This window comes from Urocitellus parryii, chromosome 1, assembly GCF_045843805.1.
Source record: "Urocitellus parryii isolate mUroPar1 chromosome 1, mUroPar1.hap1, whole genome shotgun sequence".
Taxonomy (NCBI): Eukaryota; Metazoa; Chordata; class Mammalia; order Rodentia; family Sciuridae; genus Urocitellus; species Urocitellus parryii.
Genome location: NC_135531.1, coordinates 63208499 through 63224161, shown reverse-complemented (window position 1 = coordinate 63224161; position 15663 = coordinate 63208499). Strand labels below are relative to the sequence as shown.

General features: G+C 34.4%; 1 protein-coding gene across 1 annotated transcript in view; it reads left to right on the top strand.

The window, feature by feature from the left end:
- Window positions 1–15663, top strand: part of Homer1 (homer scaffold protein 1) — a 127725-nt gene that overhangs the window by 89351 nt on the left and 22711 nt on the right. The window contains exon 6 of the mRNA XM_026393216.2: window positions 15195–15351. Coding sequence (XP_026249001.1) covers window positions 15195–15351 — 157 coding nt within the window. The remainder of the gene's footprint in view (window positions 1–15194; window positions 15352–15663) is intronic.

The window sequence follows — 15663 nt, the reverse complement described above, 5'->3', positions numbered from 1 at the left end:
AAGCTTTACTACTTAAGTTCCATTTCAGTTCTAAAAAGCATTTATCCCTAAATAGAACTAAGTGATTCCCAGTTCACTACAGGAACTGCCTTTAAAGCTTTGTCAGCAAACATATATCTTAATCTTTAACCATGACCATCAGCTTTTGTATTGTATATTAATCCAGACACGCCAGGCTGTATGCAAAGATGATGGATTGTCAGGGAGGAAAGGAATCTGAAATGCAAAGAAAGACCTGGAGAATCATCAAGGCTTTCATTAAAAAAGCAAGAGTCAGAGGAGGCCACATTTAGAAGCAGGTGCCAACAGGAGTATAAAGAACAGAACAATATGAACATTTGATTAGTGGATTGGAAGGAGTGCCTTGATGAGTAAATTAATAAGATGCTAAAATTGTACTAAGTGAGATAGCTTGTTAAGAATTTGGGCAAGTCAGGACTTGGTTACATCTAGTAGAAAATGCCCTTAGACTGCTACACTATTTTCCTGGCAGGACCTGAAATCCCTACTCATTTAAATCCTTTTAACAACATGTATTATTTATAAACAAGGTTATTGTTTCATTTAAGAAGGATTTCTTTCCTTTAAAAAGATAACTTCAGTTTTATTAAGAAACTAAAATCCAGACCCTAAATTGTTGAAGATATCAATAATTTTTTAGTGGAATTAGCCTGGAGCCAGCATTCTAATGTGGAAACACTTACTTCCTAAAGTTGCGCACAAGTAAGTTTAAGTCTGTTGCTTCAATGTTCACAGTTAGGGATGGGAAGTAAAAGGACAACCAACAGGCAGATCCTGAAACAAGGCAGTTTTTTGCAGCACATTCACAGTTAAGGCTTAATCTCACTACTGAAACAATCATAATGAGTAAAAAACCTACTTCCAACCATTTTTAAAACCTTTTTTAAAGTGTCTGAATATTTTTCTCAGTTCTACATAGTTAGCATTCTCAGAAAATACATGCAAGGGGTTACCATTCTGGAGATTCCTGATGAGTCCTGGGCTCTAGAGGCAGGGGACAGAGGCAGCTTTCAAGATTCTGTGACCATTCACATATAGGATTCACTGCAGAGGGTAAATAAGTACATTACTGATGTATCAGACTCATCACTCTGTTTATACATAGTTTATTGAGGTACTTTTTCTTCTTGGTTTCATATAATTAATGAAAGTTTAATATTTTCTCATAGAGTATTTGACTTTAGATGAAGAAAAATTGTAAAAGTCCAGTTTAAGGAAACTTTCCAGTGATGTTTTTGGAGTTTTTTGAACTTGTAGATTTGAAACCAAAAGAAACCAGCTGGTCTTTTTTGAAGGGAAGCTGTATTGAACAATCACAAGAACAAAGAATTATTTTCTCTTATTCCAGCACTCAGACATGAGATCATAATGGTGTTTCAGTATCTCTCTGAATCACTGGTTTCTCCAACTAGATAATTCATCTTTCTTTGAAAATAGTTTACTTAAGGTGCAAAACTGTATTTAAGCTGGGTCTGGTGGCACAAGCCTGTAATCCCAGTGGCTCTAGAGGCTGACACAGGAGGATCATGAGTTCAAAGCCAGCCTCTGCAGAAGCGAGGCAGGCACTAAGCAACTCATAAGACCCTGTCTCTAAATAAAAATACAAAATAGGGCTGGTAATGCAACTCAGTGGTCAAGTGCCCCTGAGTTCAAGCTCTGGTACAAAAAACAAAAAAAACACTGTATTTACAAGCCAGATGTGGTGGTACATGCCTGTAGTCCCACCTTCTTGGGAGGCTGAGTCTAGAAGATCACTTGAGTTCAACAGTTTGAGACCAACCTGGGCAATATAGCAAGACCCAACTCAAAACATATAAAACTATACCTCTACAGAAGGAACTAAATTATTCCCCAGAGAATCAACTTTTTCAATACCAGTATTCCTAATGTAAGATGCCATCTTAAATTTTTTGGTACAGAATTAATCCTTACATATTAATTATTGTTAAATCTCAATCTGATGGGGAACATTATAATATCTTTAAGTTAAAGATTAAAGAAAGGAACTTAGTTTTTCCAAAATTATTGTGTAAATTATTAACACATGTGTGTGTATATGTGTTTCTAAGAATGAAACACATATCTAAGGGCCTAGGTGTAGGATAGTGGTAGAGTAGTTGCATCGAGTGCACAAAGTCCTGGGTTTGAACCCCAGCACCAGAAGAGGAAAATAATCCACACATTTGAGATAGCTCATATGTAGAACTTCTTTCAGAATAACCTTTGGAATTTATTTTAGGTTACTATTGTGTAAGGTTTCTTATAGGAGCATTTATATACTTGATAGCAAAAGGAAATAGAAAAGGCTACAAAGAAAAACTGCAAATGCCAGGCCCAGTGGTGTAGGCCTATAATCCCAGCGTCTTGGGAGGCTGAGGCAAGAGGATCATAAGTTCAAAGCCAGCAATTTAGCAAGGCCCTAAGCAACTTGGTGAGACGCTGTCTCTAAATAAAATATTAAAAAAGGGTTGGAGATGTAGTTCAGTAGTTAAGCGTCCCTGGGTTCAATCCACAGCACCAAAACAAAAAGAAAAGAAAAATGGAGATTGACAAAAATATTGTATTTCACCCTGTGCTTTAAAATGATGTATTATTCAAGGAGCATCTCATAAAGTAAAGGAAGCAATAAATATACTCTGTAAGATTTGAATTTACCAAGTGGTAAAGTTTTGATTAATATTGCAAAATAGCTTTAAGAGCATGATTTGTTTACCTTGGAATCAAGTAAAAGGAAATGTAGGAACATAAAAACAGCATTGAACTACACTCCTGTAGTACTTGATTTCAAGATTATTAAGTCTTGGATTGTTATGGTTTATTGTAGTCTTGTGCAATATGCATAAAAGTATTTGACACAAAAGTTTTCTTCAACATTTATTTTCTCATTTAAGTGTAGCCAGCCAGGCTTTTGGACTCTTTAAAGAAGTAAAAGTCCATTAGATAGCTTATCTGTGGTCAGATCTTATTACTTAATGGATTGTGGACTCCAGGCATGTTCATGGAAATGAAGTAAATAAGTTTTGGTATATCAAGACTGGATGCCCTCATGTTTTCTATTCTGTTCCTATGGCTTTACTTCAATCTCTTACTGACCCAAACCACTTTTTCATTATGCCTTGTCTGTGTCCTCTTCCTTTATGCATATCTCTGCCTCTTTAATTCTGCTTCCTCCATCTATTTCTTATCACATCTCTAATTGCCTGCAGCTCACCTCCTTCCTTTTTATTTTTGACTCTTATCATGTAGTACAGCCATTCTATTTCCTGTCCACCCAGTCTCTTCCCATGCCAAAAAATACAAACATGAATGGAGCAGCTTAGAGGCCATTTTACCCAGCCTAGCTTACAAAGAACTGTCTTTCCAGTTCTGATTATTTGTAATCCAATAGCCACAGAAAGAGCATTTAAGAATGCTGAAAAAGCTTTTTAGTTCTTTTGGTAGTAAGGTAACTTGTAAAATTTAAGTATAATTTATATACAGTAACATTTACCCTTTCTGGTGTATAATTTTGTGAGTTTTGACAAATTTTTACAGTGGTATAGACACACCAAAAAAGCAAGGTAAAGAAGAGTTTTCTCACCCTAAAAATTCACTTGTGCTCTTTTGTAGTCACCTCCTCTCCCTACTCCCAGCTTATTAGAATCACTGATCTATTTTCTGTCCCTGTGGTTTTTACTTTTTATCTATCTATGGTACTGAGCATTGAACCTAGGGGAACTTTATCACTGAGTTACATCCCTCCCCCATTTTTTTAAATTATGAAATAAAGTCTCACTAAGTTATTAAGGGTCTCTTTCTTTTAGATTTAATTATTATTTTTTCTTGGAGTTGTGCTTTTTTATTGATTCTTTTTAGTTACACATGACAGTAGAATTCATTTTGGTATAATTGTACAAGCATGGAATATATCTTATTCTAGTTAGGACTCCATTCCTATGGACGTATATACTGGTGGGATTTACTATGGTGTATTCATCTAAGTTTAACAGGAAAATTATTCCAGATTCATTCCACTGTCTTTACTTTTCCAATCTCTCCTCCCTTCCCTTCATTCCCCTTTGTCTAATCTACTGAATATCTGTTCTTTGCCTCTCCCTTCCTATTGAGTTCAGCTTCTACATATCAGTGAAAACATTTGACTTTGGTTTTTTGGGACTGGCTTATTTCACTTAGCATGTTAGTCTCCGGGTTCAGTATTTACTTGCAAATGTTATGAAGTCATTATTTTTTATGACTGAATAATATATGTGTATATATGTGTGTGTGTGTGTGTGTGTGTGTGTGTGTATCACAATTTCTCTATCCATTCATTTGTTGAAGGATACCTGGGTTGGTTCCATAGCTTAACTATTGTGAATTGAGCTGCCATAAACATTAATTTGGCTGTGTCAGAATAGTATGCTGATTTAAAATCTTTTGGATATAAACCAAGGAGTGGGTCAAATGGTGGTTCCATTCCTAATTTTTTGAGGGATCTCCATACTGCTTTCCAGAGTGGTTTGCAGTCCCACCAGCAACATATGCTTGGACCTTTTCTCCAACATCCTCACCAGCATTTATTGTTACTTGTATTCTTGACAATTGCCATTCTGCCTAGAGTAAGATGAAATCTCAGTGTAGTTTTAGTTTGCATTTGTCTAATTGCTATGAATGTTGAACATCTCTTTCATATATTTGTTGACCATTTATATGGTTTTTCTCCTGAGAAATATCTGTTTAATTCCTTTACCCATTTATTGATTGAGTTATTAATTTTTTTGGTGTTAAGTTTTCTGAGTTCCTTATATATCCTGGAAATTAATGCTCTGAGGTGCAGGTGGCAAAGATTGTCTCTGATTGTGTAAGCTCTCTCTTTCTTATTATTTCCTTTGCTGTGAAGAAGCTTTTTAGTTTGATGCCATCCCATTTATTGATTATTGATTTTTACTTAATTACACTTTAGGAGTCTTGTGAAGGAAGTCAGTTCCTTAGTCGACACATTGGAGTGTTGGGCCTACATTTTCTTCTAATATGTGCAGCATTTGTAGTCTAATTTTTAGGTCTTTGATGCACTTTGAGTTTTGTGCAGGATGAGAGATAGGCGTTAAATTTCATTCTACTACATACAGATTTCCAGTTTCCCAGTGCCATTTGTTGAAGAGGCTATATTTTCTCTAGTGTATTTTTTTGGTCCCTTATCTAGAATGAGGTAACTGTATTTGTGAGGGTTTTTCTCTGTGTTCTATTCTGTACCATTGGTCTTCTTGCCTATTTTGGTGCCAATACCGTGTTGTTTTTGTTACTATACCTCTGTAATATAATTTAAGGTCTGGAATTGTGATTTCTCCTGCTTTGCTTTTTTCACTGAGAATTGCGTTGGCTATTTTGGATCTTTTATTTTTCCAGATGAATTTTATGACTGCTTTTTCTATTTATATGAAGACTGTCATTGAAATTTTTTAAAACTATTTATTTTTTAGTTGTAGTATTTTTAGTTTAGTCGTATTGTGTAGACACAATACCTTTATTTTATTTATTTATTTTTATGTAGTGCTGAGGATTGAACCCAGGGCCTTGCACATGCTAGGCAAGCACTCTACCGCTGAGCCACAACCCCAGCCCCTGTTATTGGAATTTTGATGGGAATAGCATTGAACCTGTATAGTGCTTTTGGTGACTTGGCCATTTTGATAATATTAATTCTGCCTATCCAAGTACACAAAAGGACTTTCCATCTTCTAAGATCTTCCTCTATTTCTTTCTTTTTTTTTTTTTTAAGGGTTCTGTAATTTTCATTGTAGAGGTCCTTTACCTCTTTTGTTAGATTGATTCTTAATAAGTATTTTTTTTTTAGGCTATTATGAATGCAGTGGTTTTCCTAATTTCTTTTTCTTGCTGGGTGTCTTGCTAAGTTGCTGAGACTGGCCTCATACTTGTGATCCTCCTGCCTCAGCTTCCGAGTCACTATGTGTGCCACCATATCTGGCAGTTTTACCTTTTACATAATCTCAATAAATGAAATCATACAGTGTGTAGCCCTGTTTTATTTATTTTATTTTTTACTTGTGGCAAAATATACATAGAATTTTCCACCTAACTATTTTTAAGTAGATAGTTCAGTAGTATGAAGTACATATTGTTAGGGGACAAATCTCTAGAACTTTTTTCATTTTGCAAAACCAAAATAGAATACCCATTAAGAAGAACTCCCCAGGCTGGGGTTGTGGCTCAGCAGTAGAATGCTTGCCTAGCATGGGCGAGGCCCTAGGTTCGATCCTCAGTACCACACAAAAAAATAAATAAGTTAATTTAAAGGTATTGTGTCTAACTACAACTAAAAGATAAATATTAAAAATAAAGAACTCCCCATCCTCCCCTTCCCCACCATGGTAACCACCCTTCTGAATATTAGAAGAAAAGTTTTTGTTACTGAATCTGATGTCAGCTATGGGATTTTCATATTTTGTTTTTGTTTTTGTTTTGTTTTTTTATTTCTTAGTTGTTGTTGGACCTTTATTTTGTTCGTATTTATATGTGGTGCTGAGAATTGAACCCAGTGCCTCACATATGTGAGGCAAGTGTTCTACCACTGAGCCACAACCACAACCCTCATATATGGTTTTTATTATGTTTCAATAGTTTCCTTCTATACCTAATTTATTGAGTATTTTTACCGTGGGAGTATGTGGATTTTTGTCAAATACTTTTTCAATGATAATGTGTTTTTTTTTCCCTCCTTTTATTCTCTTAATGTGATATATTGTATTGATTTATGTGTTGAACTATGTTTACATTCCAGGATATCTACTCCCTATTCGGCCTTTAGTGGGGTCTTCACCCAGAGGTGCTTTACCACTGATCTACATCCCCAACCCTTTATTTATTTATTTATTTATTTACTTATGTTTGTTTGTTTGTTTTACTTTGAGACAGGGCCTTACTATATTGCTGAGGCTGGCCTCAAACTTGGAATCCTCCTGCCTCAGCCTTCCACGATGTTGGGACTTATTATGTGCTCTACCATGCCCATCTTCACTTCATTTTTAGTAATGTCTTTCAAAGACAAGTTTTTAATTTATGAAGTCCCTTTTGTTAAAAGTTTTAATTGGCTGTGCTTTTGTCATTGTACCTGAAAAATCTTTACTTAACTCTAATTCACAAACATTTTCTATTAGAAATTTTATAGAAGTTTTATTTAATTTTTGTATAGGATATGATATGGATTGAGATTTGATTTTCATATATTTTAATTTCTATGTGTAGATCCATGTTTCTGTCTGGTATCATATTCTTTCATCTGAAGAACTTTCTCTATTATATATGGTGTTTATGCTGGTAATGAATTCTCTGACCTCTAGTTTGTCTCAAAAACTGTATTTTGCCTTCATTTTGAACAATATTTTCCCTGTGTGTAGACTTCTGGTTTGAGAAGTGTTTTCTTTCAGCACTGTCACGACCTAGGTTGCCTAATTTGTGATGAGAAGCCTACAATAATTTTTATTTTTGTTCATCTGTTCGTATATGTGTGTGTGTGTGAGTGTGTGTGTTTGAATCCATATTTTGATGTCTTTTATTATTTTCTGCCTTTATATATTAAAATATTTTTTCTGCTCTTTTATTCTCCTTCTAGTATTGCAATTACACATTTGTTAGGTAGTTTGGTACTGGCCCCCAAGTTTTGGATTCTTTTTTATCCCTTTGCTCTTTGGTTCTCTTATTATGCCTTTGTTTCAGTTTGATTAATTTTTGTTGATACTTTTTCAAGTTCATTAACTTTTTGTGCAGCTATAACAAATTCACTGAAACTGTCAAAGGATTCTTCATCTCTGTTACCATATTCTTTATTTCTAACATTTGACTCTTTGTTATAGTTTCCATTGCTTTGTTGAAATTCAAAATATGATCAAGTATGGTGTCCTCCTTTTTCAAAAAAGCCTTTACTATGGCCGTTTTCCTTCCTTGTTTAATCTGTCCAACATTTCTGAGTATGATTCTGTTGATTCCCGGCTCTCTTGGTAGTGAAAGTTTGTTTTTCTTGCTTTTTGGTATATGTTGTAATGTTTTTATTGAATGCCAAATATTGTATGTAGGATAGTAATGGTATATAGTACAGTAGGCCTTAGTATCCACAGGGGATTGGTGCCAGGCCCCCCTGTGGATACCAAAATCTGTGGATGCTCAAGTCCCTTATATAAAATGACATAGCATTTGCATGTATTCTATATACATCCTCCTGTATACTTTAAATCATTTCTAGATGACTTTATAACACCTAAATCAATGTGTGTGTTATGTAAGTAGTTCCTATTCTGTATTGTTTAGGAAATAATAACAAAAAAGCCTGTTCAGTATATATACATTTTCACCCCAAATATATTCATTCAATCTGTGGTTGGTTGAGTGGGACCTGTGAATATAGAAGGACAACTATATTTCCTCCTACAAAGGCGTTATGACTTTTCATCTGCTTGGGTGTTAGTATGGAGGTTAAGTCATTCTACTCAGGGTAAAACTTGTTTTGGATTTTGGTTTTGCTGTGGTTACGAGTATCTATAGCACTTAAACACTTTTAGCATTACTTTTTGCCTGTGGTTAGAACAGAACTGATGGAAGGGGTTTTTTTTCCTCATTGTTTTCATATATGCTCGTACATCAAAGGAGGTCTGTGTTTACATTCTCTCTTAACCTTCCCACAAAGGAAAGCTGTTGCAGAGCCAGGCATAGTGACACACACCTATCCCAGCAACTCTGAAGGCTGAGGTGGGAGGATTGCAAGTTTCAAGACCAGCCTCAGCAGTTTTAACAAGACCTTCAGCAACTTATGGAGAAATCTATCTCAAAGTAAAAAGGGTTGGGGGTATACTGTAGTGGTAAAGCATCCCTGGGTTCAATTCTCAGTGTGAGAGAGGGGGTGGAGGAGAGGGAGAGATGAGGGGCCTGCTATCATCTTGAGGTAGAGGACAAGATGAAGTTCTCAATATCTTTATCCACCATTCATCTTGAGGAGGCCCTGTCTGTGCCCTACGGTTTTGTGCACCAAGAGGATCTCAGTGATCCTCCCAGTAGCAGGTAAATTCAGCCTTGTATATTTGAGGGACTTGATAGGAATTTCCTGCCCCTTTCCCAAAGGTTGGATACCTCCGTATCCAGGGCCATTATGAGTTTCTTACAGAGTTATAGAGTTTTATTTTCTTTGCTCTTAGCTATAACCTGTGCCCAGAGAAGTGGGAGTGACAGGGATTTGGGAGTACCTTCTCCCAGTGGTTTAAGGACAAGTGTTCCGTGGAAAAGAGTCCCTGCCAGGCTTTGTTGCTTTTCTACAGTGATGGCCTCTCCCTTCATCCAGGATCCTCTCTCTCATCTCCTTCCCTCCATTCTTTCTCTGGAGCTCCCAGTAGAAGTCTGTGGTAAAGAGTCTTCAAGAGGATGTGAACTCCCATTGTGTGTGTAGCTTCCAGGAGTCCTGGAAATGTTTTTGATAGCTCTCTTACTCACAAGAAACATTCCAAGCATGAAATTGTAAAATTACTTTCTTCACATAAGTAGAGAATAAATGATCATTACACTTACCTGGATTTTACCATTAGTGTATAGTATATTTTACTTTACATTTTCACAGAGTCATACCTTAAACTTGAGCTTCTTTCTTCTTTCCAGTATTTTCAAGAATGAATTTGAAGAATGTGCTAACCTACTTTGAATGTGTTTTTTGATTGTTGGGTCTTTAAAAATAATGGACTTTGTATTATAGTTACCTAGATTTCTCATATTGACTGCTTTTTAGTATCTATATAAAAAATATTCCTGGGGCTGAGGTTGTGGCTCAGTGGTAGAGCACTCGCCTACCACACACGAGACCCTGGATTCGATCTTCAGCACTACATAAAAATAAATAAATTAAATAAAGGTATTGTGTCCAGCTACAACTAAAAATATAAATATTTCTTAAAAATTCTTGAACTGGAAGGTATAGCTCATTGGTAAAATGCATGTCTTCACATGTGCAAGGCCCTGGGCTTCATCCTCAGGATTGTGCAAAATAGTGTTCTTGCCAGTCAGTTATTATTAATTTTTAAGTGACCACAAAAAAGGAAATATTGATCAGAAATACTAACCTTTTCTTAAACAGGTTCATTGTAATCTATTCCCAGAAATAGTGTGTTTTATACATGAAATCCATGTTACCTTACAAACATGCAGGATTGGTTTAGAATGGAAATTTTAAAATTGCCTATGGATTGTACTACTCAAGACTAGTGTGAAATCCAATCCCTAATGTGCGATCTAACATATTTAAGATTTGTGTTAAAGAAATGTTAAAAAATGTACTATTCCTCATTATTAATTGATTTAATCTTCTGTCATGATCACATGTTCTGTATCTTTGCTGTCCATTATCTATCCACTAATCATGTATGGCTACTGTGCCAAGGGAAACTGAGAAGCCAAATTTTAACTTCATTTAATTTTGAATAATTTAAATTTAAATGGCCATATGTAGCTAGTAGCTAAAATTGAGGAAAATGCCGATTTTGACTAATTTATTTGACATGAATAATTGAGAATCAAAGTGATTGAGAGATGAGTCTAAGATCACACAGACAATTATTGGAATATTTTTTTACAAGACTTTCTTAAATACTTAATGGATTTTACTACTATAAACCATAAAATAAAATCTAGAGATTTAAAACACCCTCATTTTTGTTCTTTCTCCTGCTATAGACATGTGGTGATCTATCTTACTTCATGTAATTGTGTAATTTTGTCATGGATTTTAGAAATAAGTCATGTAATTTTTTCTTTTTAATTTTTAAAGAAGTTTGATATTTGCATGTAGCAAGTGTTTAAATTAGTTCAATAAGATTTCAACTGTCAGATTGAAAAGTCCTTTTAAATAACACATAAATAAGGGGAAAACTGGAAGGTGGTTTTTTAGGGGAAAAAATCTGTAATTCATATAGAGCAAATAAATAGATACATGCTAAATCATTCCACAGAGGAATAATGGGAAGTGTTTTCTTTTTGAAGACAGAAATGGGTTGTTATGTTAGCAGCTAAGTTTATTGTTTTATTCTGTTCATGTTTTGAGGAGATTGTCTCACATTGTAAACTTTAAGAACATTTTTAACTTTATTTTTGAAGTAACTTTAGACAAAAACTCTGTAGAGTCCTCATATACCCTTCATCTAGCTTTCCTTAATGCTAACATTTTACATGACCGTAATGTAATTGTCAAATTCAGGAAATTAGCATTGATGCAATACTACTAACTAAACCTCAGTCTTCACCAGTGTCCTTTCTCTGGTCTAGGAACCTATCCAGGATCCCACATTAAATTTGTTATTTATTCTCAATTTCCTTCTTTCTCTTCTTCAATCTTATTTTTCTTTTATTTGTGCCTTACAATTTTTGAAGATTTTTTAAATTTTTTTTTTAGTTTCAGATGGACATAATACCATTATTTATTTATTTATTTTTATGTGGTGCTGAGAAGCAAACCCAGTGCCTCACACGTGCAAGGCAAGTGCTCTGCCACTGAGCCACAATCCCAGCCCCAGTTTTTGAAGAGTTTTGATGAGTTATTTTGTAGAATATCCTTAAGTTTGGGTTTATATGATGCTTTCTTATTATTTGACTTAAATTATATGCATTCTTTTCCAGAATACCACAGAAAATGTTCTTGTATCCTTCTCTGTGTATCAGTATCAGGGTTTATGATGCTGCTATTTCTCTTTCCTTTTCTTTCTTTCTTTTTTTTTTTTTAGATACAGAAAATTTTATTTATTTTAAACCTCAGAGCCTTTGTTACTAGAGACCTGAGAATTATAACTCATAGGCTGTTTATGTAGATACCTTTATTTCTCATCACAATGGAAATGGATTCGGTAGATGTCCCCATTTTGTTTTTTATTTATTTTTGTGGGTTCTTTTTGGTTATATGTGACAACAGAATATACTACAAAATAATTATGAAAACATAAGATATAATTTATTCTAATTCAGTCCCCAGTATTTCCTCTACCCTTCTTTTCCTCCCATTCCCTGGTTCTTTCCTCTGCTCTATTGATCTTTCTACTATTTACTTTACAGTTTTTTTATTAGTGTCTTTATAACAAATCCCACTGTTATGTATAATTATATGCACCAATAAAAGTGGGGGAGAGATGTCAAAAGCATCATCTTGCTAGATAGAGCACATTGACCTTTATAAGTCCCTGTTAAGCATTCATTTTTATGTCATTAAAACAAACAAACAGACATCTTGTAGATGTACATGATGGTGAGATTCACTGTGGTATATTCATACATGTACATAGAAAATTTAGTTCAGATTCATCCTACTGACTTTCCCTATTGCATCCCTCCTCCCTTCCTTTCATTCCCTTTTATCTACTCCTCTGATCTTACTTCTATTCACCACCACCCCCCACACACTTGTTTTGGATTAGCTTCTGTATATCAGAGAAAACATTTGACCTTTGACTTTTAGGGACTGGCTTATTTTACTTAGCATGACAGTCTCCAGGTCCATCCACTTACCAGCAAAAGTCATAAAGTAATTCTTCTTTATAACTGATTATTCTTTATAACCATTGTGTATATATACCACATTCTCTTTATCCATTCATCTGTTGAGGGGCACCTAGGTTAGCTCCATAGCTTAGCTATTGTAAATTGAACTGCTATAAACATCGATGTGATCTGCTATAAACATCAATGTAATTGCATCACTATAGTATGTTGATTTTTTAAAATTGTTCTAATTAGTTATATATGACAGTAGAATGCACTTATATACTTTGATACATAGATGGGATATAATTTCTCATTTTTCTGAGTATACATATTATAGAATCACATTGGTCATACAGTCACATACATACATACAGTAATAATGTCTGTTTCATTCTGCTATTTTTCTTATCCCCACATCCCCTGCCTTCCCCTCCTTTCACTTTCTTCTACCTAATCTAAGGTAATGTATTTTTTTTTCTTTGCATTACAATTCTTAATACAAGTAAATACCTCACTTTTTGTATTTCTGTTTGTATATATAAGGTATGTTGACACCCAATTCAAGTCTTCATATATGTACTTTATATAATGATGTCCATCACATTCCACCATCCTTGTTACTAGTATGCTGATTTTAAATCCTTTCTTTATATACTAGGAGTATCATAACTGGGTCATGGGGTGGTTCCATTCCTAGATTTTTGAGGAATCTTCATACCACTTTTCAGGGTAGTTGTACTAATTTGTAGTCCCACCAACAACTTATGAGTGTACCCTTTCCCCACATCCTCACCAACACTCTTTGTTACTTAAGTGAATAACAATAATATTATCAGTTGTATTCTTGATAATTGCCATTCTGCCTGGAGTGAAATGAAATATCAGTGTAGTTTTAATTTGCATTTCTCTAATTGCTAGAGATGTTGAACATTTTTTCATATATTTGTTGGCCATTTGTTTTTGTTTTGTTTTGTTTGAGAAGTGTCTGTTAAGTTCCTTTGCCCATTTATTGATTGGGTTATTAGTTTTTTTGGTGTTAAGTTTTTAAACTCTTTATATGTCCTGGATATCAGTGCCCTATCTAAAGAAGCTAGTGGCAAAGATCTTTTTCCCATTCTGTAGGTTCTCCATTTACACTCTTGATTATTTCCTTTACTGTGAGGAAGATATTTAATTTGATGTGATTCCATTTATTGATTTTTAAATTTACTTCTTGTGCTTAGAAGTCTTGTTAAGGAAGTCAGTTCCTGAGCCAATATGTTAGAGTGTTGGGCCTACATTTTCTTCTCATATATGCAGTGTTTCTGGTCTAGTTTCTAGGTCTTTGATCCACTTTGAGTTTTCTGCAGGGTGAAAGATAGGGTGATGCTGATATTTCTTAAAACTGGTGATAAGCTTTAGAAATCTTGATGATGGAAGCTGCTTTATTTTTTTGTTGTTGTTGTTGTATAATACATATTAAAGTTCCTATATCAGTCCATCAAAATATACCCATGATGAAAATGACACAAAAATAGTGATTAAAGAAAGCTGTGTCAACAATTACTTAATGGGATGAGGTTAATCGAATTTCACAACAGAAATAAACTCTTCAATAATGAGAAAAGGAAGCAAACTTCTATCAAATGAGGCAGTTCTTTCATCATTGGAAAGTTAAGAAAGGAATTATCAAGAGAGGAGTCTTCCCAACTAATAGGATTTTCTTTGTAATAGGAAATGGTCTTGGTTGAGAAATTTAACTCTAGGTAACTTATCAAGTAGATAAAGAAAAGGAATTGTTTAGGTTCCCCCCACACACACCTTGGTGATACTGGGGCTTGAACCCAGAGTACTCCACCACTGAGTCACATCCCCAATCCTTTTTTATTTTTCAAAATTGATTGGGTTATTAGTTTTTGTTCTTTTTCATTTTTTTTGGTGTTAGGCTTTTTAAGCTCTTTGTATATCCTGGATATTAAAATTGATTGGGTTTTACAACAGGGTCTTGCTAAGTTGCTGAGCCTGGCCTCGAATTTGTGATTCTCCTGCCTTAGCCTGCTGAGTTATTGGAATTACAGACATATACCTCTGCATACAGCTGGGAATTGCTTTTGTGTTCTATATGTAACTGTGGAATTATATCAGAAATTCAGTCATTAGAATCAATACTAGGTCTAGTTTATCATATGAAATCATTTTATTGCAATACATTTTTATTTTGATATTTTAAAATTCCAAAAGAATATCAATCAAATCTTTAACAATTTCATAAGAAATAGTACATTGCATACCCTAAACTTTATTGGCATTTAAGCATCTTCATGTGTTTAATTAACAAATGAAATTATACTTCAGGCTTTGATGCTCTTTAAAAACATAGAACATCATTAGATTTTGTTTTTAAGTTTGTTTGTTTATTTATTTTTGGAAATAAGTATTTGGATATTCCTCAAAGATGAATGGGGTAAATACTACATCTGTTATAATAAAGGGAATGTAGTCCATATTATGCCCAGTGCATTGGTATGTTTTATATTTCTTCATTTGCAAAGTTTTCTTCACTAGAAATGTGTCAGTGAAGTACTTGTGTTTTTATTGTTTTAGGGTTGTCTTTGCAAACATTATTTAAACTCTAAGCCAAATGCTGTCCCTTCAGAAAAAATATGAAGTGTAACAGAATTTTGCTTTTATTTTAGTTCAGCAATCAGCAAACACTGGGAGGCTGAACTGGCTACACTCAAAGGAAATAATGCCAAACTCACTGCAGCCCTGTTGGAGTCCACTGCCAATGTGAAACAATGGAAACAGCAACTTGCTGCATATCAAGAGGAAGCAGAACGTCTACACAAGCGAGTAAGTTCAGGGCTGCTGTCCATAGGGATTTAGAAATAACAGGTGTCCTTGATCAGAGGAAATGTGCATGTAGATTCAGCATAGGGACATCTTCTGTGGATATTCATTCATTGTCAGAACATACATGGGTTGTATTTTGTAGGTTTGTTTGGTTTAAAAAATACTTTCCATAGTTTAATGAGAATGAAGATTATCCAAGTTTGGAAGTCATATGGACTGATTGCAAATTGCAGTTTTGCTATGTGACTTTTGGTAAGTTATTTTTTTCTATTAGCTCAGTGTTTTTATTAGTAAAATAGGAATGATACTCTA